The sequence below is a fragment of the Symphalangus syndactylus genome, chromosome 20, assembly GCF_028878055.3.
Source record: "Symphalangus syndactylus isolate Jambi chromosome 20, NHGRI_mSymSyn1-v2.1_pri, whole genome shotgun sequence".
NCBI classification, from domain to species: Eukaryota; Metazoa; Chordata; class Mammalia; order Primates; family Hylobatidae; genus Symphalangus; species Symphalangus syndactylus.
The window spans coordinates 23,938,577-23,963,594 of NC_072442.2; the positions used below are offsets into that span (position 1 = coordinate 23,938,577).

Genomic DNA, 25,018 nt, shown 5'->3' on the forward strand with positions numbered 1-25,018 from the left:
CTTAGGGAGGCCAGGGCGGGCAGGTCACTTCAGACCACGAGTTTGAGACCAGCTGGGCCAACATGGTGAAACCTTGTCTCTACTAAAAATGCAAAAAAATTAGCCAGGCGTGGTGGCAGGCACCTGTAGTTATAGCAACTCAGGAGGCTGAGGCAGGAGAATCGCTTGAACCCGGGAGGCGGAGGTTGCAGTGAGCCAAGATTGTGTCACTGCACTCCAGCCTGGGCAACAGAGTGAGACTCTGTCTCAAAGAAACAAAAACAAAAAACCAAAAACCCTCCTGTTTCTGATTTGCTTCTCTTCTGGAAAGACCAACCTGACAAAAATTTTTAAAATTAAAACGCCATATTGAGATCTGATGTTAGTGATATAGATGTAATACTATGATGTAATAATTGATAAAAGCTATTAAACTGTTGTGTTTGTATACCCTGTTTCTATTAATACAATCTAAGATAGTATTATTATTTTATATTGACTTTTTAGTTATTTAAACTCTTTGGCCATTTTTATATGAATGTTGAGCCATAACTTCTCCTTTGTACTTTTTTAGTATTTTTTTTAATATTTGAAATACTTGTCTTAGCACTAATTTTACTATTTGTAAACTAACATCTCCTGCTTTCATAAAATTCAAAACTGCCAATAACAGATGTATGAATTTTCACAAATATTTGTTATTTCTCAACATTTTTTATCTTAAATGGCATGCTGGCTCACCAGATCTTTCTTACATGCCTGTTATTCAGTCACATGGTCTAAATTAACAAGTGGTTTGGGCCTTTAATAGATATCTGAAGACTCTGGTTCATGAATTTCTTCCCAGACATGATTGCCTCTCATCTTTGGCCAGATCACGTGTACCAGCTTGTATTCCTACTAATACCTGCAATATAGAAGATCAGCTAATGAATGAATGAATTTTTTTCTTACATTTCTAATTAAGAAACACATTGCTTCTTTAGCATGTTGTTCCTGACTTTCTGTAACCCACTAAAATTAAAAGGTATTTGAGATGAATTAAATTTATTGGAATTTCTGAAGTCATACATTTCATATTAGGCAGCCATGTTGGAACAGAATTTACATGTTGATACTTGGGATTAAGAGGTGACATAATTAAACTAATAGAGTCATACATCACTTAATGACAGGGACATGTCTTGAGAAATGAGTGCATACTTAGTGATTCAGTCATTGTGCAAACATCATAGAGTCTGCTTACATGAACCTAGATGGTTATATAGCCTGCTACATACCTAGGATATATGGTCTAGCCTACTGCTCCTAGGCTGCAAACCTAGGCTAAACAGCATGTTACTGTACTGAATACTGTAGGCAGTTGTAGCACAATGGTAAGTATTTGTTTATTCAAACAGAAAAGGTGCAGTAACAATACAGCATAAAAGAAAAAAATGTATAGGACACTTAACACAAATGGAGTTTGCAGGACTGGAAGTTGCTGTGGGTGAGTCATTGAGTGAGTGTTGAGTGAATGTGAAGCCCAGGACATTACACTACTGTAGACTTAAAATTTTTTAAAATTTATTTTAGTTTGAATACTTTTGCATTTTTCTCATACTCAGGATCTATACTGTAGACTTTATAAACACTGTACACTTAAGCTATATCAAATTTATAAAAAATATTTTTATATGATAATTAACTTTACGGTAGCTTTTAAAATATAAACTTCTAAATTTTTTAATTTTTTGACTCCTGTAATAACACTTAGCTTAAAACACATTGTACAGCTAGCTGTATAAAATATTTTTCTCTATATCCTGTAAGTTTTTTCTATTTGAAAATGTTCTGTTTTAATTTTTATTTTGAAAACTGTTTTAAGATCTGGGACACAAACATACACATTAGCCTAGGCCTACATGGGGTCAAGATCATCAGTGTTACTGTCTTCCACCTCCACATCTGCTCCCATTGGAAGGTTTTTAGGGGAAATAACGTGTGGAGCTGTCATCTCTTGTGGTAACAATGCCTTCTTCTGGAATACCTCCTGAAGGACCTTCTGAGGCTGTGTTTCATAGTTAACTTTTTATCTTTAAGTAGGAGTATAACAACACAAAGTATACTATAGTAGGCTGGGCCTGGTGGCTCACGCCTGTAGTCCCAGCACTTTGGGAGGCCAAGGCAAGTGGATCACCTGAGGTCAGGAGTCGAGACCAGCTTGGCCAACATGGCAAAACCCCTTCTCTACTAAAAATACAAAAAAATTAGCTGGGCATGGTGGTGCACGCCTGTAGTCCCAGCTACTCGGGAGGCTGAGGCAGGAGAATTGCCTGAACCCGGGAGGCAGAGGTTGCAGTGAGCCAAGATTGCGCCACTGCACTCCAGCCTCGGCAACAAAGTGAGACTTGGTCTCAAAAAAAAAGTATATTATAATAAATACATAAACCAGTAACATTTATTCTCATCAAGTATTGTATACTATACATAATTGTATGTGCTATACTTTTTTTTATATGACTAGAAGTGAAGGTTTGTTTACATCAACATCACTACAAACAATAATGCATTGTGCTTGGACATCATAGTGGCTATGTCACTAAGTGATAGGAATTTTTCAGCTATGTTACATATTGTCTATCATTGACTGAAATGTTATGTGGCATATGACTATTTACTTTTTTTGGAAATGATTCTTAAGGAAAAATTCTGATACCTGCTAATTGTTCTCTGATCTTGTGTGCCTGTGCAATGGCTGCATCAGGGAAGAGCCATTTGATAGTTACACTTAGTTACATCAAAGTAAATAAATTTGTTTAATCAAAGTTTCAGCTTGATCTAAGGTGAAACACCTCAACTTAGAGTGAGGAAAAAAATACAGTTGAAAGAGAACAAACATTAAAACCAGAATTTATTAAATCATTTAATAAAACATTTGCTTTGGGGTCGGGGGGCAGTTATAAAAGCAAACTATTTGGAAGTTTTGCTGTTTCTCTTCTGTAGTGACATTCTTGAGTATAAATGTGTGCATTAAATAGCTATTCTTCCCCCCTGAGGACTAAAACCCTTCGGTGTTCTTGGGTATAATAACAAATGCATATTTCACTTAAACATTGAGGATAGTTCATTTGTGTTGTAGATATGCATGTCTGCTTCTTAACTTTGAAAGACAGCCTGTTTACTTGGACATTTGTATTATGGGTCCACAGTTGGTACACAGTCTATTATTTCTATATTATATATATGTTTACATAAAGGCATTCATGTCAAAATCAGATAGTTTTGTGTTCTTTTCAAGGGAAAAAGGAAGGAAATGTTTTATAATAATAGGTGATATTAGCTCTAGAATATAATTGTTGGATTTTTGGTTGAAAAACATCTATAATTATTTTAGTTCATCATATGTCTCTATAATTGAAACATATTTTCTGTAAGTTTACCTTTCTCAGAGTTCTTTCTGTTTTACGAATGTTCTTCAGGCAAAATGCATGCATTCTGTAACTTAAAAGAGGTGGAGTGCCGTCGAAGGAAAAAGCAAATTTTACAATTAAACTAGTAAATACAAAGATTGCCTACATAACATATTTCATTAATTCTAAGAAGCACTTATTTTTACTCTTCTCTAAAATTGGGAATGTATCTTATTTTAAATGGTGTCTTACAATTGACAGCAGTTTTTCATTCCTTTTGGGACATCAAATAATGCTGCATCTTACAATTGATAATGTTGTAGAGTCTATGAAATACTTGTATGTATGTCTGGGGAATGTTTGTTAAATGAATTACCCAGTGTTTATATTTGTGAGAACTATAGACCAAATATTTTTTCCCTTATGTTTTTACATTTTAGAAAATAGTTTTTTACGTAGATGTTTTACAACCTGATACTAAGCTTTTAGTATTGTAATAGATTTTCATTGTTTTATTAGATTGATTAAAAAATAATATAAATGGTGCAAAAACGATTTTCATTGTTTTGTTAAGCTTAATAATACTGACCTTATGCTTACTATTGAGTGTTTCTACTTATACCACACATTTGGTAGTATAAAAAATAGCTTTTTTCAAAGTTTTTTAATAATAAATTTCTTTTAAAAGGTTGGATAGCTATTATCCAAGTCTTATGTCTGATACCATGTTTTTGTTTTGTTTTTAGAGTCTTACATTTAAAGAAAAAGTAACAAGCCTTAAATTTAAAGAAAAACCTACAGACCTGGAGACAAGAAGCTATAAGTATCTTCTCTTGTCCATGGTGAAACTAATTCATGCAGATCCAAAGCTCTTGCTTTGTGTAAGTATTTTTTTATGAAATGTCTCAAAATTATCACACTAAGTTAATTTGGTTTAGCTGAAATGCCAAGACCTTGAGGATAATTTTTAGCTCAAGAGCACTTACTGATCCTTTCTGATCGTATCTGAAAACTAAGACATCTCTAAGAAAACTAGTGTATAATGAATACTAATATAATTAGATCAGATTCTTAATTGCCCTCATCATTTCTTAACATTTCTCTTTATTCTTAATTTCCCTATCATTAAACTAACATACTTTGATGAGATCTCTGTTCTCATCCTATTACTAGGTTATATATTATTCAGGTATAATCCTGGTATGGGGGATAGAAGTGACCATCGATCACAGTGCTGTCTACATCTACACTATTGGTTTAAAAAATCTCCAGTTGCTTTTGCCAATTTAGCTTTTCTATCCCCCTTTCTTCGTGTTATCAGCTTTCTGTTATCATTGGCTCTGCCTACAAATACTGTATTGGAAAAAGAATGAGGTGAAAATGGGTGTGGTTAGTACTTGAATTATTGTGATTATCATTATTATCAATATTTTGAGACAGGGTCTCACTCTGCTTCCCAAGCTAGAGAGCAGTGGAGCAGTGATGGCTCACTGCCTTCAAACTCCTGGCCTCAAGCCATCCTCCAGCCTCGGCCTCCCCAAGTGCTGTGATTACAGGCATGAGCCACTGTGCCTGGCTAGTAGTCAGTTATTGTCATAACTACTCTTATTGCCTCAGATGATAATAAATTTCTGAGAACATCACTCTGGTACACAGAGTAATTAGGAACAACGCAAGTAATAAAAATGAGTCATAGTGAAGTGATTAACAGCATGGATGCTGGAGACTACTTACTAGCTATGTGATTTGGATGACTATTTAATCTTTCTGTGCCTTAGTTTTCTCATCTGATATATCGGGATCATAATAATTCCTGTCTCAGAGATACTGTTAGGAAAATTGAAATAGTACATACAATGCTTTAGGAACAATGCCTGGTGCATAATAAGCACTAAATAAATGTTAGCTATTATTGCTATTAATAAGATACAGTTTAACACTAATATTAATGAACCAAATGTAATAGTTCTATATTGTGTCTTTCATAGGATGACATGTTTAACCTTTGTTGAGCTTCTTCAGTCCCTGGAGAGCAGCATCAAGCAAGGTTTCTTATCACTCTGCTCAGTAACTGGCTTTTTAAAAAGTGTTAAGGTGCTTTCGATTTTGGTGGCATATTTTTCAAATTACTGTAATACAGGGAGTTTGTAACTACATGCCTATGATTCCAAGAGTTCTATGAAACTTCATGAATTTTTTAAAAATGTGTATTTATGAGTAATTTTTCTTGGAGAGTGGAAAGAAGAAGGAACATTCCCAAAGGATCAGTGACCCCAAAAGAAGGCCTGTGATACTTTAACCCTGAAAACCCATTCAAGTTTGAAAGTCTAATTAGAATAAACAGATCTTTGGCATGAAAAAATTCCATAAAACCTGTCAGTGAAACTCTATAAAAAAATGAAGTTCCCTTTCTCTTCATTCCTTTGTTATGTGTTACAAGCTATTTGTGGCATTATTTCATCATGAAGGTCACATAATACTAGCAGTACTCTGTTTACATGGCGATAATTCACATTCAAAGCAGGCACCAAGCTCACCAATGCCTTTTCTGCTAAATGTTGTTTCAAGAAGAATTTAAGCAAAACTTGCCGTTTTCCAAGGATCATTTAAAATGGAAATTATTTGCTTTGCTGCCATCTAGTGGTTAGTAAGTTTTCTCAAAGTAACCATAAGTACATTAAAATAGAAGATTTGTTGTAAATATTTGACCATTTTGTCTTTTACATAAAAATTCTGAGTCAGTAATTTAGGAGGAATGTAAGAATAATTATTAAATGGTCTCAATCATGGTATTTTTAAAGTAATAAGATTTTGTCTTCCATTTTAGTACTCTCAATTTCTCAAGCCTCCTAATTACTCAGCTTGCATCGTTTCTTAGATTCCCCTGATCATTTCTCCACACTGAAGTTATGGCAGTCTCTTTAAAAAGCAAATCTTATTATGCCCCCTCTCAGCTTGAAACCTTTTAGTTGAAATTGCTCTTGCTTATGAAGACCAAACTCCAAATAGATCTACAGGGTCGTGCAAAATCTTTCTCCCATCTACCATTTCTTCCACATGTAGCATTACATTTTTTGTCTTCCTTTATTCGTGATGGTCTTCCTTTCAGTCTTTCTAACCACATGCCTTCATACCTCCCTTGCAGTTGCTTTTCCCTCTACCTAGAATCTGCTTACTCTTCACATAGTAATTCCTACTCATTCTAAGCTATTGTCACTGCACTAAGGAAGCCTCACTGACTAGGACACTTTTCCATGTTATAGGCTGTCATAGCAGCATGTACCTTAATAGCTCTTATGTGATTTGCATTTTTATACTTGTTGATCTGATTCTCTTATTGATGTATCTTCCCCCATGAGACTACATGCTCATGGAGGATGGGAAACACATCTCTTTTTCATTGTTGTGTCTTTGGCATTCAATGAAAATGATTTGGTTTTGGATGAATTTATATGAATGTCAGAAAATAAGCTAACAGTTTTGAATTACAAATATATTGCAGTGAGGGCTTACCTTAGTCATTATAATGGGGAAAAATCTGTAGTTAGCAAAATAAAATATGGGACACAAGTTGCATTGGCTTCATATATTCTTTTTTTTTTTTGAGACAGAGTCTCACTATGTTGCCCAGGCTGGAGTGCAGTGGTGTGATCTCAGCTCACTGCAACCTCTGCCTTCTGGGTTCAGGTGATTCTCCTGCCTCAGCCTCCCCGGTAGCTGAGATTACAAGCACCCGCCACCACGCCGGCTAATTTTTGTACTTTTAGGAGAGATGGGGTTTCTCCATGTTGGCCAGGCTGGTCTCGAACTCCTGACCTCAAGCAATCCGCCCGCCTTGGCCTCCCAAAGTGCTGGGATTACAGGCAAGAGCCACCATGCCTGGCCGAACCATATATTCTTGAAGTGCAAATATATGCTTCCAAGTTAAGAGAAACATATTAGTCTCTAAATAGGTAGGCATTCGGCAGAGCGTGGTCGCTCACATCTGTAATCCCAGCATGTTGGGAGGCTGAGGCAGGTGGATCACCTGAGGTCAGGAGTTCGAGACCAGCCTGGCCAACGTGGTGAAACCCCATCTCTAATAATAATGCAAAAATAACCAGACATGGTGGTGCATGCCTGTAATCCCAGCTACTCGGGAGGCTGAGGCAGGAGAATCGGTTGAACCCAGGAGGCAGAGGTTGCAGTGAGCTGGGATCGCGCCATTGCACTCCGTTTGAAAAAAAAAAAAAAAAAAAGTAGGCATTCACATTTATACATAGCGTTAATTTTCTTTGCTTAGTACGCTGTATTTTTCCACAATGAAAAGGACCGAAGTATGGGTATCTGCCGATGTGAATTCTAGCCTTTGCTTTGTTACCAGCTGTGTGGATTTGGGCAGGACCTTTGTATGGGTCAAGAGGGCTGTACGGGATAGTCATGCAATCCTTATCCAACATGTATATCCTTTACCTTTTATCACAATCATGTATAAGCTCAAAACCGGTAAGTTCCAAACCAGAGATACGTTCTTTAGCCAGTTTACTATTGTTGGAAAAAAAATTATTCCTCATATTGTTGATGTAATTTTTAACGGGAATTAGTGGTTTTTGTTTTCATTAGGAGTTTCCCTGGACATTATTCACATTAATGAACAAGTATAGATGTGGATTAAAAGAGTCCCTAACAAAAGAAGTTTTGATTTAATAAAATTTTTATTTTATTGAGATAAAAATATCATACCCACATACCATAAAATTCACCATCTTAAAGTTTACAATTCAGTTGTTTTCAGTATATTTACAAGGTTCTGCAACCATTACCACTATGTAATTCTAGAACTTTTTATTTCTTTTTTTTTTTTTTTTTTTTTTTTCAGATGGAGTCTCACTCTGCCACCCAGGCTGGAGTGCAGTGGTGCAATCTTGGCTCACTGCAACCACCGCCTCCCAGCTTCAAGCGATTCTCCTGCCTCAGCCTCCCAAGTGGCTGGGACCACAGGCGCATGCCACTACACTCGGCTAATTTTTATATTTTTAGTAGAGATAGGATTTCACCATATTGGTCAGGCTGGTCTCAAACTCCTGACTTCAGGTGATCCACCCACCACTACCTCCCAAAGTCCTGGGCTTACAGGCGTGAACCGCTGTGTCCGGCCTAGTTCTAGAACATTGTTATCACCCCTAAAAGAAACTTGGTACCTTTAGCAGTCACTGTCTATTTCTTCCTCCTTCTGATCTCTCTCGATTTATTTATTTTTTTTAATTGAAGTTTCCTTTTTTTCCTTGCAGAATCCAAGAAAACAGGGGCCCGAAACCCAAGGCAGTACAGCAGAATTAATTACAGGGCTCGTCCAGCTGGTCCCTCAGTCACACATGCCAGAGATTGCTCAGGAAGCAATGGAGGTAAGGGGAAAATGAATTCCAGGTTCTTGAAGGAAAGGTTGTAACTATGTACATTCATGATGTTCCTTTGGTGTGTGGTTTCTGTGAGTAATAGATGTCATTTCTGGGAATGGTATGTTTATGTCTATACATTGTTTTATAAATCTCCATGGAGAAAGAAGGGGTTTACTTGCTTTATATCACATAGCAATAACATTGTACAAATTCTGATGCTTAATAAAATAGTTTAAGATTTTCTAATTGCAGTCGACTTTAAAATTTTTAAAAATATTTTTATTAAATATTAAAAATACTGATTTTTAAATTGAGACATAATTCACATACCCTCAATTTGGCCATTTTAAGTAGTTCTTATTCACACAGTTGTGCAACTATCACTACTCTCTAATCCATAACATTTTTATCACCCCAGAAAGAAACTTGACTCTCCATTCCCTCATCCCTACCAACTACTAATCTATTTTCTGTCTCTATGGATTTGCTTGTTTTAGATATTTCATATAAATAGAATCATAGAATATGTGGCTTTTTATGTCTGGCTACCTTGACTCAATGCTTTCAAGGTTCATTTATGTTGTGGTATGAATCACTATTTTCTTTGTTTTTATTGCCAAATATTTAATTATATGGACCTGTTTTGTCCATCTAGTTATCAGTTGGTGGACGTTTGGTGTTGTTTCTACTTTTTGGCTATTACAAATAATGCTGCTATGAACATTTGTGTAAAAGTCTATATGTGGACATATCTCTTAAGTATATAGGAGTGGAACTGCTAAGTCATGTGGTAACTCTGTTGAACTTTTGAGGAACTGTCAAACTCTTTTTCTGAAGCAGCCGTATCATTTTATATTCCCAGTAACAACATATGAAGGTTTAATATTTCTGCGTCCTTGCTAACACTTGTTATAATGTCTTTTTGATTGTAGCCATCCTAATGTACGTACTGTAAAAATGTTTATACATACCCAGTAAAAATGTTTATAAAAATATTTTAGCACTTATTACGTAATCATTGCTTCCATTTGTGTACATTGCTATTGGTCCTGTAAATTGATAGATTTCTTATAGTCTTTTTGGAAGGCTATTTGGCAGGAGCTATACAAACATTTCTTTTTTTATGCAAATGATTCAATTTCTGTGACTTTAAAAATCTTATGAATATAACTCAAAAGGGAAAAGCTGCACACATAGGTACTTATTGCTCTTAATTATAATAGGAGAATATTAAGAGAGCTTTATTTACTGGGAGGAGAATGGGTTAATATTCAGTAATGAGAATGGTATTTTAACTTGGCGAGCTGTTAAACATTTATTAAAACTTATATAGATCACACAGCAATATGGAAAAATATGAAATGTCAAGTGAGTATACTGCATTTGTGGCTTTGTTAAAACGTGGAAAATACAAAAAAAAGAAGGCAATATGAAAAGAAAATTAAAGCCTGGAAAAGGCTAACACATTTTCTTTCAATATATATTTTTAAAGTTTTATCAAACAAAAATATAGAGAATTTGTCACTTAAAAAAACTAGTGCCGTAGATTGTACCAAGTTTTTGTACAATAGTAGCAAAATTGAATTTTGTGTTGTTTTTCCTTGATATGAGAGCTATAAATTATATAGCTTTTTAAGATTCTCACAATAAATTGCAATTTTCATTAAATATCTCAAAGTAATTACAATAAAAATGTTTGAAATAAGATAATATGGGTCTGGCCTTTAAATGTTGATATGTTGACCAAGGACTGAAAGAAATGTCCAGAGCTTCACAGTGTCTGCTGGGTTGGGGGTAGAGGAGTGGTGGGAGGAATGTGAATTGGGATTGTAGAATTGAAGTTAAGATAGGATCAGTTCAAAGGAAGAGTTTGTGTTTTTTTATATCTTTGATGGTTTTAATTTATGTAATAATCTATTTATATGTTATATATTGTAAATGAATTACTTAATTCCTGTTAATGTTCTCTGAGCCAGATTCCAATTTCAGTTCTGTGATCAATTGAAATACTTTAGAATGGATAATCTGCTATGAAATACAGAATCCATTTTGCTTCCTCTCTCTTGATTTTGAAAAATAATTGCTCTTTTCTGTTACAAGAGACTTTGTGGCAAGTGAGACAGTTTTTACTTATCTTTTGCTGTGTGTATTAATTTTGGCAAGCCTTCTTACTTGGGGATTAACTTTGTTTCGTAGAGTTCTTTAATATCTATTGAAATTATTTTGTTTGTTTCTTAAAGCAGTTTTTACAGTTATATATTGTTCCAAATTCATCATTTAGCTTTGTATGTACATGCCAGTTAGAGTCAGAATGATGGGAATAAAATGATTTCATTCTGTGTTATTCCCTAGAGGTTTGTGTTCACCAGAGTTTCTCTCTTTTTATCTTTTACTATATATTGAAACTACAAATGAAAGAGCTCAATTTCTTAGCATTTATAAAATAAGTACCCCAGTGTTATGTTTACCAAAAATATTTGAGTGAGTCTTCTCTTTGTCTTTCTCTTTTTTAAAAAATTCAGGCTCTGCTGGTTCTTCATCAGTTAGATAGCATTGATTTGTGGAATCCTGATGCTCCTGTAGAAACATTTTGGGAGATTAGGTATATGTACTTTTATTTTCTAAATTCAACTTTTAAATTTTATTTTGTATTTTTGTCTTGAAATATTAACTCTGTAGTACTTAGTACATTGTAAAACTTATACTTCCAAAGGTTTTATGGTTTTGTATTTTATTTGACTTCAAATTATTAGAATTTCTTGTTTTAACTGTAAGAAAAAGTATCACAGCAATTTAGAAAATAAATTTTAAGAATAGTGCTAAATTTTGTCACCCTAACACAAGTACTGTTGTTTGGTATATTACTTTTTTCAGATTTCAATGTGGTTACTACTGTATTTTTAATAGATTTTCGTAGTTATAAGCCTAGAATGATAAAATTTTGTAACAATACTGTTTTTTTTCAGTTTTTTGAACTGATGTTTCATAAACTTTCTGTAATACCAATGCTTTCGATGAATGAATTAATAATGGACACCTGCTTAGAAGAAAAAAATATATACAGAATTTTGTGGTCTACTTCCTAGATTATATAAATCATTACATTTTAATGAGCATGAAGTCACCACACTGAGGAAAATGTAAATCTGTAAACCTCAAGTTTGCCATTATCTTATGAGAATGGTTGTGCTAAGTTACTTGGCAGCTGAATTAAACCTTACTCTAGAGTAGTGCTGTCCACTAGTAATATAATGAGAACCCCACATGTTAAAGTTTTTTACTTACTACATTAAAGAGTAAAAAGAAGCAGGTAAAATTAATTGTAATAATGTTTTGTTTAACCCGGTGTATATTATCTATAATTTCAACATGTAATCAATATAAAAGTTATTAATGACATTTCATTCTCTTTTTTTAATAAAGTCTTCAAACTTTGGTGTGTCTTTTATACTTACAGCACATCTCAATTTGAACAAGCCACGCTTAAAGTGCTCAATAGCCATGCGTGGCTGGCTAGTGGCTACCATGTTAGACAGTGCAGCTCTGGAGTAGGGATCAGGAAACTTTTCTCTAAAAGGCCAGATAGTAAATATTTTAGGCTTTGTGGGTCATAGTTTCTGTCATAACCATTCAGTTCTGCCTTTGGAGCATGAAAGTGGCCACAGACATGTGAATGAATGGGCGTGGCTGTGTTTAACTAAAACTTTATATTTACAATAGCAAGTGATAGGCTAGGTTTGGCCTGTGGATGGTAGCTTGCAGACCCCCACTGTGGAGCACTGGGTTTATAGGCAGTTTCTGCTGTGCATGTGGTTTATTGTTTCTTCTTATGTCTACTGCAAAGATGAGATACATGGATAGAAGCACTGGGAGTTTAATGAAACATAGGGGGCTTATAAATAAATCCTTGCTTTTTTTCTATAACCTGTAGACTTATTTCCTTTGATTATAATGCTGTTGACACTTTGGTAACTGTTTCTCTAAAACCTTACAAGAAAAACTAAGCTTCTCTAAACTTGTATTCATTATGAGAGAATGCCATTCTTATGTCTGGTTATATCTGCATTAGGTTATTGATGATGCTAGTAACAATGAACTTTATGTTACTGCAGCTCACAAATGCTTTTTTACATCTGCAAGAAATTAACTAGTCATCAAATGCTTAGTAGCACAGAAATTCTCAAGTGGTTGCGGGAAATATTGATCTGCAGGAATAAATTTCTTCTTAAAAATAAGGTAAGCAAAATGACATATTTAAAAAATGGAAGAATATTTGGAATGGTAATGGTGAGAGATTAAGAAAGTGTTTTATAGCCAAATTAGGTTCTATTTCAGCTCCTCCTTCCTCCCAATGTTCTCAAAAGGAAATATATGTGCAGAGGACAATGGCTGGCAAATCAGCATTTTAAAAATTATTCTGAGGCTTTGGCCTTAGAACCACACTGTTGATGAATTCTAGTTCTAGTTGAGTTAAATAGGTCTCTATGGGGCAGGCTTAGGAAAAGTGGGGACTGCTATAACCAAAGTAGCTTGAGGAGCATATTCTATCTTTACTCTCAAGTTCATACATAAGACGTAATTCATACATAAAATTTATTTTAACATATAGCTTCTATAATTTAAGAATTCTATTATGGCGTAGATTTGGGAGTACTTGATTTAATGAGTTTTTGTCCAGTTCTAGAATCATAGCTTTGAGAAATCGTAAAGACCTAGATCTCATGGCTAAACTAGTCCAGAGAATTATCTATCAAGAAGCAAAGGGAAACAGTTGAGGGTCCTCAATCTAGATTTATTTCTATTCCTCCAATAAGAGTTTCACCTCTTGAAAATGTCAGGAGACTTACTCGTTGGGGTGGAGTGAAATGTTTTGATTCTGAACTATTGAAACATGGTGAGGTTGTGGAAGATAGAGAAGAGCCTTAAATTTCTTTTAACATATAGTTTCTATAATTAATCAATTTAGGAATTCTGTTATGGCCTAGTTTTCGGAGTACTTGATTTAATGAGTTTTTATCTGGTACTAGAAGCATAGCTGTGAAAAACCTTAAATGTATGAAACTCATATCCTGTTCAGTATTTTACAGCTTGTTATTAATAAGTTGTCTCTGTTTAGAAATAGACTAATGGTGAAGTGGGTTTATTCACATGTGGCTTATTTGATGTGTTAATGTAGTAGAATTTGCCATTATTCCAAAGATACAGAAAGAGATTAGACTTCAGACTTTCATGGCCTTGCCTATGGTATAATCTCCAGAATGCGAGTATGAGGAATCCAGTAATGAATTCATAGTGCCCTGGTAGGCACGTCACTCTTGTGACATACTTGGTGTATATACATACCAGGGTTGATTACTGGTCCAGAAGAACTTAATCTCAAGAGCCAATTTCTGGTTATCCCAACATGGCACAGTATAAAATCTTATGGAAAAAAAATCTTTGTCATTGAGATCGAATTACAGTTTTCATACGGTAGATTTACATTGTTGATGTTTTACTCATGTTTATGTTAGACTTAATTTATATTTGTAGCATCTACTGTTTCTGATGATTTAGAGAATGGGAAACTGAAAGAAATTTTAAAGACATTAAGTAAACCTTACTTGTTCTAATGGGTTGCTAGTGAATCTCCTTCAAGTTGGGGCATAGAGATTGAGACGAGAGGTTTTTTAGGAGAGTCTCAAACAGGAAGACAACTCAAATAAGTGTTTATTCCTCTTGGTTGTCAGTGCTTCAGTAAAGCTTATTTATTTATTTTTTCTAGCAGGCAGATAGAGGTTCCTGTCACTTTCTCCTTTTTTACGGGGTAGGATGTGATATTCCTTCTAGTGGAAATACCAGTCAAATGTCCATGGATCATGAAGAATTACTACGTACTCCTGGAGCCTCTCTCCGGAAGGGAAAAGGGAACTCCTCTTTGGTCAGCTTCTTCTGTACTTTTCCTGTATCATTTTATGTACTCTGTTTGCTTTCTGAATGAACTTTGGTAAATTTCATCTAGGTAATAATAGTGTAATAGTGAAAAACTGCTTAGAATCTAGTTCTATTACTGCTTTTTGTGGAACTTTGGGCAAGTTCTTAACATCCTTGTTCCTCAGTTCCTCAACTTTAAAATGGGGACAGTAATAGTTCCTGCCCCAGAGTTGTTAAAGAAGGTTAAATAAAAGGATGTGTAAATAGCACTTGACACTTACAAGCTATATCTGATAATTATAATTATTATAAACCTCCACTCCATAAAAAACCCATTCATACCACAGAAGTATAGAATTTGTACCAGCTAACAAAGGTACAGATTTACAGGGATAAAAACAAAGTATTTTGCTTCATGTTAAAGATAAGTGTTTCTGTGATTTGTGTTTGTGTGTATAATTTCTTTTAAATATAAATCATATTTCAAGTGAAAATATCAGATCATTACAGAAGAGTTTATTTTCCAAACCAAAACTTTTTTCATTCCTAATTTTTAATACAACCTTGTTAAGGAGAAAACACCTAAGCAGTATGGTACTTACTATTGTCTGTTTTACTTGTAGAATTTGTATGTATTAATTCAATTATTTTCTCCATTTCGTGTTTGGAGAATAAGTAAGTCAGAATCAAGTATATCTTCTACAGCAATATTTAGTTCTTGTTTATGCCCTTGTTTCAATGAGTGCTGCAGTGTACTTATATTATTACTTCCCTATAGCAAGTAGATAGAATTTCCTGTTACTTCCTCTTTTTTCGTCATTTCTAGTTGACTGGGAGGTACATTATATCGTTACTGCAGTGGATTTACGTTATGGGGTTTACCTGTCCATGTTAGAATCAGTTTACATTTCTGGAATCTGGAATAGGATAATATCTATTTGATTTGAAATTGAACAGATAGTAGCATTATGTTGGTCCAGATAATCTAATTTCTCATTTGGACAAGATATTTTGGGGTTTGAAAAATTCCTATAATGATTAAAGGAAAAAGCTCTTGTGAGTTATTGTATGCTGAGACACACACACACACACGCACAGTTTATTGCATTGTTAGATTTTATACATAAAATTACCCCAGTTGCAAATATATGTCTTCCACCCTTGACTCTCAGGATAGTGCAGCAGGATGCAGCGGAACCCCCCCGATTTGCCGACAAGCCCAGACCAAACTAGAAGTGGCCCTGTACATGTTTCTGTGGAACCCTGACACTGAAGCTGTTCTGGTAGCTATGTCCTGTTTCCGCCACCTCTGTGAGGAAGCAGATATCCGGTGTGGGGTGGATGAAGTGTCAGTGCATAACCTCTTGCCCAACTATAACACATTCATGGAGTTTGCCTCTGTCAGCAATATGATGTCAACAGGTAAATGTGAATAGTGGTTTTTTTTACTCAGTCTGCCTCAAAGCACATGGCATCTGATTGTGAGAATGTATCTAAGGTCACTACTTTGTAAGTTTACAGGGGAAATTCAAGTAGCTTACTTGAAATCCTTTTCTGAACAAAGTAAGATGAAAATAAAAAGCATTTGAAATAAATTGTTAATCTTCCACTGAGTTGTTAATATGCTATACATTTTAAAAATAACTGGCAGTATATGTTACCATCAGTTATGATTATGTAATTTACTCTGCCTAAGTTGTAGATAGTGAAGTTTTACAAACATTGGCATATGTTTTGAGTAAATTATAGGTGGGAATAGCTATTTTATTCTGTGGACATTGTAGAGTCCAAGATAAGAGGTTAGTGAAAGGAAGTTTTTGGCTTTATCATTTGAAGCATTTGCTCTGCTGTTCTTACTCCTTTTGGGTGGGGTTTATCAGGTTCTCCATTGGCAGGCAGGCCTCTAAGTGCAGTAACTTGATTTGCTATTGTATTTGTTTAGGAAGAGCAGCACTTCAGAAAAGAGTGATGGCACTGCTGAGGCGCATTGAGCATCCCACTGCAGGAAACACTGAGGTATGCCCTTAGCAACAGAAACACCCCTCCCAGGCGCCCACCCTCAATTTGGAAGCCTCTTGTTACATATGTGTGATCAGGAATAGCTTTTGAAGTAAATCTAAGATATGTGCATATTACAAGTATAATATCTGAGTATTTAATATACATCAAGTTTGAAACTTGGCTGTAGCTGATTGATGTTTAGCTCTAGACTTAAAGTTGCTTTCAAGTGATAATTGCCTTCATTTTAGGCTTGGGAAGATACACATGCAAAATGGGAACAAGCAACAAAACTAATCCTTAACTATCCAAAAGCCAAAATGGAAGATGGCCAGGTAAGTTTGTAAAGTTGACTTTTGTCTATTAACTGATCTGCTAAATATATGTACTTCACTTTGATAATCTTTCATGAGTCGCTCAGTAAAGTAAACATATAGTTGTCTGAAGACTGATACTTAGTTGTGGTTTATCTAGACCTGTACTTTGTAATGTGGTAGCCACTAGCTATGTGTGACTATTTAACTTAAATTTTAACATAATTAAAATTAAATAAAATTTAGTTCCTCAACCATATAGTAGCCACATTGCAAGTACCAGTAGCCACATATGACAATTACTTACTCTATTGGACAGCAGAGAGAGAAAATGTTCCCGTCATCACAGAAATACTGGGCAGCACTGCTAGAGACTGTTTGTTGCGGAGACCATTTCTTTACCTTTTCTTGCTCTTTCTCCCTTCATCAGGGTGTTTCACAGAATTTTCAGAAAAGGAGCAACAGAGGTAGAGAAAAATTAACATGGAAACAATTCATTTTGCTATTTTGTTAGGTATTGTAATTAAGGAATGTCTTAGGCAGTAGATTGAACCCATAGAGTAAATGAAATTTTAAAATGTGGACAGTTCATTCAACTATTACTATTGACTATATTATCTGTTACTTTGGAAGTTAATGATCAGTTAGTGTTTGTGTGTATTTGATTTGTAATGTTCATATTGCTCTCATTATTAGGTGATTTATAAAAACTGGTTATTCCCCCATGGTTTTTTTTGTCATGCTTCAATTACAATAGAAAAAAGTTATATTTTTACGAAGCAAATGTGTGTACCTAATACCTTTATTTGGAGGGGACATGTAGCTTTAGAATGAAAGCTTTTGGGGGGATAACTGTTTTATATAATTACATACCATACAATTCACCCATTTAAAGTGTCCAATTCAGTGACTGTTTTTAATATATTCACAGAGTTGTGCAACCATCACCGCAATCAAGTTTTAGAACAATTTCATCAATTGAGAAAAACAGCCTGTACCCTTTAGCTATCTCTGCCTCTAACGACCCCCCACCCAATTTCTTGCCTCTCTTCCCCCAACTTCTCTAGCCCTAGGCAACCACGAATCTACTTTCTGTCTCTGTAGATTTGCCTATTCTGGATATTTTCTGTAAATGGAATTAGAGAATATGCGGGCTTTTGTGATTAGCTTCTTTCACTTAGCATGATGTTTCCAAGGTTCTTCCATGTGAAATCAAAACTTTTTAAAAGAAATTTGATACTCGGGTGATTATATTAATGTATGATAAAAATAAATCAGTGGCTCTTTAAAAATGTATATGGTAATTTTAGGGGTTGATTTTAATGTATTTTTTACATTTTTTGTACTTTTGTCATGGAAGAAATGTTGGATAAAGCATAATTTGTTAAGTCTCAACTAGTTAAGGTTTAATTCATGCTTTGCACAAAAATTTTGTGTTTAGGCTGCTGAAAGCCTTCACAAGACCATTGTTAAGAGGCGAATGTCCCATGTGAGTGGAGGAGGATCCATAGATTTGTCTGACACAGACTCCCTACAGGAATGGATCAACATGACTGGCTTCCTTTGTGCCCTTGGGGGAGTGTGCCTCCAGCAGAGAAGCAATTCTGGCCTGGCAACCTATAGTCCACCCATGGGTCCAGTCAGTGAACGTAAGGGTTCTATGATTTCAGTGATGTCCTCAGAGGGAAACGCAGATACACCTGTCAGCAAATTTATGGATCGGCTGTTGTCCTTAATGGTGTGTAACCATGAGAAAGTGGGACTTCAAATACGGACCAATGTTAAGGATCTGGTGGGTCTAGAATTGAGTCCTGCTCTGTATCCAATGCTATTTAACAAATTGAAGAATACCATCAGCAAGTTTTTTGACTCCCAAGGACAGGTAAAGTGTTCTCTTATTTTTCACCTTTCCCTATGAATAGTGACTTGTTTGAAATAAGCCTTTTTCTTTCAGATTATTTAAATTAGGTTTTAAAAATTTCCAAAAAATTGCAGAAAGAAGAGTCATCTCAATGTAGGGGTCACCTTGCTTCTTAGGAACTCTAGTGTGTATGTGTGCCTGAGGGTATATGTGCCCTGTGTATGGGTACGAGTGTCTGCGTATATCTGTGTGCTTATTTGGCTCTGTGCCTGTGGGTGCACTTACTCCGTGTGTTTCTATCAGTCAGTTTCATCTCTCTAAGGGGTCTGTCTCCTGGGCATTGATGGCAAATCATTAATATATTTGTTCTTTCTTTAGGTTTTATTGACTGATACCAATACTCAATTTGTAGAACAAACCATAGCTATAATGAAGAACTTGCTAGATAATCATACTGAAGGCAGCTCTGAACATCTAGGGCAAGCTAGCATTGAAACAATGATGTTAAATCTGGTAAGGTAAGCATTCTACTGAAATGTAGCAGAAACATTTTAAGAGATAAGAAAAACCTCTTACACACTGATATTGGTAGTAATTGATAAAATAATTTGCCATTCTTTACTGCGCACAAACTAGAGTGTGACAGTAAGGTAACCAGAAGTTGTGTATGTTCTTTTCTAAATAAATATCTTATTGTTTTCAAACTTACATTTAATTCGTTTTACTTGATGACTAAAGTATTTTGAATGCTTTCTCTTTTGTCTATATCTGATAATTTTTTAATTGTTTCTATGTCTATATAGGTATGTTCGTGTGCTTGGGAATATGGTCCATGCAATTCAAATAAAAACGAAACTGTGTCAATTAGTTGAAGTAATGATGGCAAGGAGAGATGACCTCTCATTTTGCCAAGAGATGAAATTTAGGTGAGTTCTCAAAAGAGCAAGGTAGGGTCTTGTAAATCTTAATATGTCCAATGAAGTACAGAAAAAGAGTAGATATGCAGTTATTGGTAGAAAGGAGGACATGAAAAGAGAGCAATTTACATTTTGTTTTTCTGTACATCTCTTCTCAAATTTCCCTAAAGCTTTGTGCCTGTGACAATGCTCCCTTTTTCTAAAACTGTGCTATACTTGAGCTAAGAATTTGATTCTGTTTCCAATCTGATACCGTAACTAAGGGCCATGATGGAGGATAAATATCCATGTTGCTTGTTCCCTTCTGGCTTTTATGTCTGTGATAGCAATATCTCTTTTATAAAGTCATCATGTCACTTAGGTTATCTGGCAAATTATTTGCACTATAAGAAATCTTACGTGACTAAAGGTGTGTATGTGGCTTCAAAAAAAGTATTTGTTGTTTCTCTTTTCTCCACCATTCTATAGGAATAAGATGGTAGAATACCTAACAGACTGGGTTATGGGAACATCAAACCAAGCAGCAGATGATGATGTAAAATGTCTTACAAGGTAAAAAAGAGAATGACCTTCAAGTATTAGTGGGTTTTACTGTGAGAATTATAACTACTTAATTACAGCTTTATACTTGTATTTTATGTGTATTTAAACTTTTTAGATGTCAAACTTTTGTGTTTGAAATATGTAAAGACACTAATCTTTATTACTGCTTTTTTTTTGACTGATAGACTTTCAGTAAAAATAAATGTGAAAGAGCGATATGTTTGGGAAGTTAGTGTTGTCAGTTTATGAAGAATAGTCTACAGTTATTGGGAAATAAGATACATAAACCCTCAGATTGCATTTGTGTTATGATTAGATAGATAAAGGTATTATTTGAGGAACTCACTGTGTTGAATCTTTGTAAGAAATAATTTATTTCCTGATTCAAGCACCAGAGACAGAAAAAAAGGAAGTAATCAAGTCTGCTTTAATGATACTTATTGACACATATCAGAAAGTGATTAAACACTATGGACTGTATAATAAGCATTCACATATGTTTCTTTGACCAAGGCTAGCTTTATAATACAGTCTTCTCTCAGTATCTGTCAGGGATTGGTTCCAGGAACCACTCCCCAAACCCCTGCCCACATCTCACTCCCATGAACACTAAAATCCACAGATGACATAAGATGTCATAGTATTTGCATATAAACTATACACATCCTCCCATATATTTTTAATTATCTTTAGATTACTTATATTATCTAATACAATATGTATGTTATATAAATAGTTGTTATACCATATTGTTTAGGGAATAACAACAACAAAAACTCTGTACATGTTGAGTATAGATGAAACCCTACTTTTTTTTCCCCCAAATATTTTCAATCCATGGGTGGTTGAATCCATGGATACAGAACTCACTGATACAGAGGGCCCATTGTACATGCTTCTGATTTAAAGTAGCCATTTTGCCAAGATTACTTTGTAGAAAGTAAGTATTACCTTCTCCCCATTTGAGATGATTTTGTATTCTGGGATCTGCATATTAACTCAAATTATTTGGGTTGTGCTAATAATTTGTTTAATGAAATAGGTAGTTCCTAAGGCTTATATCTGTTAGTAAGAGGTTTATTTGAGGGGAAGTGAAAGAACCTGAAAGATTTATGGTCTCTAAATTTTTTTTTTTTCCAGAGATTTGGACCAGGCAAGCATGGAAGCAGTAGTTTCCCTTCTAGCTGGTCTCCCTCTGCAGCCTGAAGAAGGAGATGGTGTGGAATTGATGGAAGCCAAATCACAGTTATTTCTTAAGTAAATTTCAGTCACCAAAAAGCAAATAAAGCCCCCCACCACACAAAAAAAGCAAAGAAATAATCCCCATGACAGGACTAGGATAGGAAAATAACTGTGTTTTGTGATTTTTTTAAAGAAAATAATATGATCAGTGAAATTTTGTTTATAATAAAACCCAGATTGCTTCATTAAGTCATTTACAAAAGTGACATTGTCTAAGCTGTTTGGATCACTAATTTTATATACTAACATTAAAAGTGACACATTTACCAGGTAACATTGCATCTATTTGATGCTTATGTTATGAAAGGTATACTAGGCTATATCAGGTAAAATCGTGTCCAACATAGCACACTTCGTAATAAGCCACCCTGGGTGATTATCCCGAGAGAGGAGAGCAACAGTTAACCCAGGGCAAGTCACACCATGCACATATGATTGTTTTGGAATGTCTGGTTAGCTTTCTAGTTGATAACGGCCTTCGCTATGTAAAGGTCAGTCTTTTTATTTCTCAGATACTTCACATTATTTATGAACCTTTTGAATGACTGCAGTGAAGTTGAAGATGAAAGTGCACAAACAGGTGGCAGGAAACGTGGCATGTCTCGGAGGCTGGCATCACTGAGGCACTGTACAGTCCTTGCAATGTCAAACTTACTCAATGCCAACGTAGACAGTGGTCTCATGCACTCCATAGGTGAGATCAAATGAAAGTTTCATATAGAAATACAAAACCTAGAGAACTGGCATGTAAGAGAAGCAAAAATTACTTCAGCAAGGCCATGTTAGTAAATTTGCATCTGTTTGTCCACGTTAGGCTTAGGTTACCACAAGGATCTCCAGACAAGAGCTACATTTATGGAAGTTCTGACGAAAATCCTTCAACAAGGCACAGAATTTGACACACTTGCAGAAACGGTATTGGCCGATCGGTTTGAGAGATTGGTGGAACTGGTCACAATGATGGGTGATCAAGGAGAACTCCCTATAGCGATGGCTCTGGCCAATGTGGTTCCTTGTTCTCAGTGGGTAAGTGCACAGAGTAAGCGGGGAAGAAAAGTGCCTGGCACATAGCAAATCCTTCAGAATATATTTGTTCAATAAATGTTTGTTGAATGAATTGATAACATTTTAGGGCCAGAAGAAATCTTAGATGTTTAGTTAGGTGATTTTTCAGCTGTAGGGAAGTGGTTGGCACCACTAGACCTTGCTAGTGTTCTATATTATTTCATCCTACTAAAAAATTCCATTTAAACACTGATTAAAAATCACTGATCTACTCTGGTGTCTTCATGTATTTGATAAGGTAATTAGGTTAAACCTAATTTTAGTTAGTTGTTGCAACGCTGGAATGGAATCCATGATTTGTGCTTGTTTACTACCTCCAATTTGCTATTCTTTTCCCCATAATGTCTTATACAATTTTTTTAAAATTTAAGCACTGTATTTGCATTTGATATTATATTGCTTATTTTAAACACTGAAGGCATCATATGGCTATTAGGTCCCTCTCTTAATTTAATGAAAAATTTTCCTAAAATCACATCATTCTTAATACATGCTAAAACGTTGAGAAGGGTTGTTGTTCCTTTCCAGTGTTAAAAGGATACATATGTAACAAACCTGCACATTGTGCACATGTACCCTAAAACCTAAAGTATAATAAAAAAGAAAAGGCTATTTGCTTTTTAGTGTACCAAAACTGATATCAGTTATAGTAAATTATGACTAATAAGGTAATCTGTCCTTGTTAACAAATCTGTATTTGTTATACCTGTACTTAAAGTAAAATTCAAACTCCTTATCCTGTCCTACAAGGCTCTACCTGATCTGGGCCCTACCTCATCTCTAACATCATCTTATGCTATTTTCCTTCTTGTTCACCACAGCCACACCAGCTATCTTTCTGTCCCTCCTTGTTAGACTTATTTCTGCTTTAGAGCACCCTTGCTGCTGCCACCACCTGAAATGCTTCTCCTCTGGTATTTTATTTTGGTGAGAACACCTAGCATGAGATCTACCCTCTAACAGATTTTTAAGTGTGTATTGCATCTGTATTGCTGTCTGTAGGCACAATGCTGCACAGCAGATCTCTAGAACTTACCTTGTATAACTGAAATTTTATACTCATTGATTAGCAACAGCCCCACATTATTGAAACCTCCTTGAAGCCTAAAATTAATTCACAAATGTTCAAATGTTTTGAAGATGGATATTCTGAATTATCTTATTAGCATCTAACTATAATTAGCACTGAAAATACTCAGTAATTTTTTAAATAAAGAATCAGTTAAGGGCCGGGTGTGGTGGCTCATGCCTGTAATCCCAGCACTTTGGGAGGCCGAGGCGGGTGGATCACAAGGTCAGGAGATTGAGACCATCCTGGCTAACACCATGAAACCCTGTCTCTACTAAAAAAATACAAAAAAATTAGCTGGGAGTGGTGGCAGGCGCCAGTAGTCCCAGCTACTTGGGAGGCTGAGGCAGGAGAATGGCGTGAACCCCGGAGGGTTACAGTGAGCCGAGATCACGCCACTGCACTCCAGCCTGGGCAACAGAGCGATACTCCGTCTCAAAAAAAAAATAAAAAAAGAATCAGTTAAGTTCAAGTGGCTTTAATTCGTTGAGTTTTATATTAAATGACTTTGAGAAGGAATTTTCTGTTAGGCCAGATCTCACCTACCCCATTATTGTAATCCTGGGATCAGGCGAGAATTAGAGAGCTATGGGCCATGATCCTGGCCTTTGTTGTTACTGCTTGAGGATTGAGGCATCTTTTTATGGCTACCCCTATTCTCTATAAATTTCTTCTTATCATGTGATTAAACAGTGATTTACCATTAGATCTTTTTTTCTTGAGTGTACCCCAAACTGTTTTACTACAGAGAGTTATAAAGGATGTCATTTAGGTAACAGATAGAAATTTCAGCCCTCATCCTTATGCCCCTAGCTTTGTATGTAAATCTGGCTGATCTCTGGGTTCTGAATGCCCAATTCCTTTTCTTCCTGATTTCTCAAAAATCCTGTAGTCTTTTTGTTTTTGTTGTGTCTCTGCCTAGTATATATTCGGTATTCGCTGAGTCCCCTGACTGTATGAGAAGAGAGTAGAACTCTTCTGATCATCAATCTTATTTCTGCTCTGTGCAAATGCTTGTACAAATCAAACTGAATTCTTTGCTGTCATCTTCTGTTTCTGCTCTCTTTCATTTTGTGATGTAATTTGAGCTGAATCTTGGAGATTTTGTCTCCTGGTAAAGCGTAGGCCTCTCTTAATAGCTTTTACCAGTTAATCCTTGGAATTAACAGCTATCATAGACATTGTATATAGTCATCTATCATAAACAATGTACACAGTTAAATACCATTTGCCTTAATTTAGCAAGTGGTTGTCAACTTTGGGTTTACATTTTTGCTACTCTTTAGCTTCCTACCTAAGAATAAAAATGGGATTGTTTGCACTAACCTGATTTTGTTTTGTTCTCAG

The 25,018-nt window shown here is 35.3% G+C and overlaps 1 protein-coding gene across 6 annotated transcripts in view; it reads left to right on the forward strand.

Moving 5' to 3' along the window:
- NF1 (neurofibromin 1) overlaps positions 1-25,018 on the forward strand; it is a 295,569-nt gene that overhangs the window by 125,106 nt on the left and 145,445 nt on the right. For all 6 annotated transcript variants that reach the window (XM_063628603.1, XM_055255928.2, XM_063628607.1 and 3 more), the window contains exons 13-27: positions 4,118-4,252; positions 8,642-8,755; positions 11,272-11,351; positions 12,862-12,985; positions 14,514-14,669; positions 15,835-16,084; positions 16,605-16,678; positions 16,912-16,995; positions 18,416-18,856; positions 19,214-19,353; positions 19,639-19,761; positions 20,221-20,304; positions 21,436-21,552; positions 22,050-22,231; positions 22,352-22,563. In XM_063628603.1, coding sequence (XP_063484673.1) covers positions 4,118-4,252; positions 8,642-8,755; positions 11,272-11,351; positions 12,862-12,985; positions 14,514-14,669; positions 15,835-16,084; positions 16,605-16,678; positions 16,912-16,995; positions 18,416-18,856; positions 19,214-19,353; positions 19,639-19,761; positions 20,221-20,304; positions 21,436-21,552; positions 22,050-22,231; positions 22,352-22,563 — 2,316 coding nt within the window. The remainder of the gene's footprint in view (positions 1-4,117; positions 4,253-8,641; positions 8,756-11,271; positions 11,352-12,861; positions 12,986-14,513; positions 14,670-15,834; positions 16,085-16,604; positions 16,679-16,911; positions 16,996-18,415; positions 18,857-19,213; positions 19,354-19,638; positions 19,762-20,220; positions 20,305-21,435; positions 21,553-22,049; positions 22,232-22,351; positions 22,564-25,018) is intronic.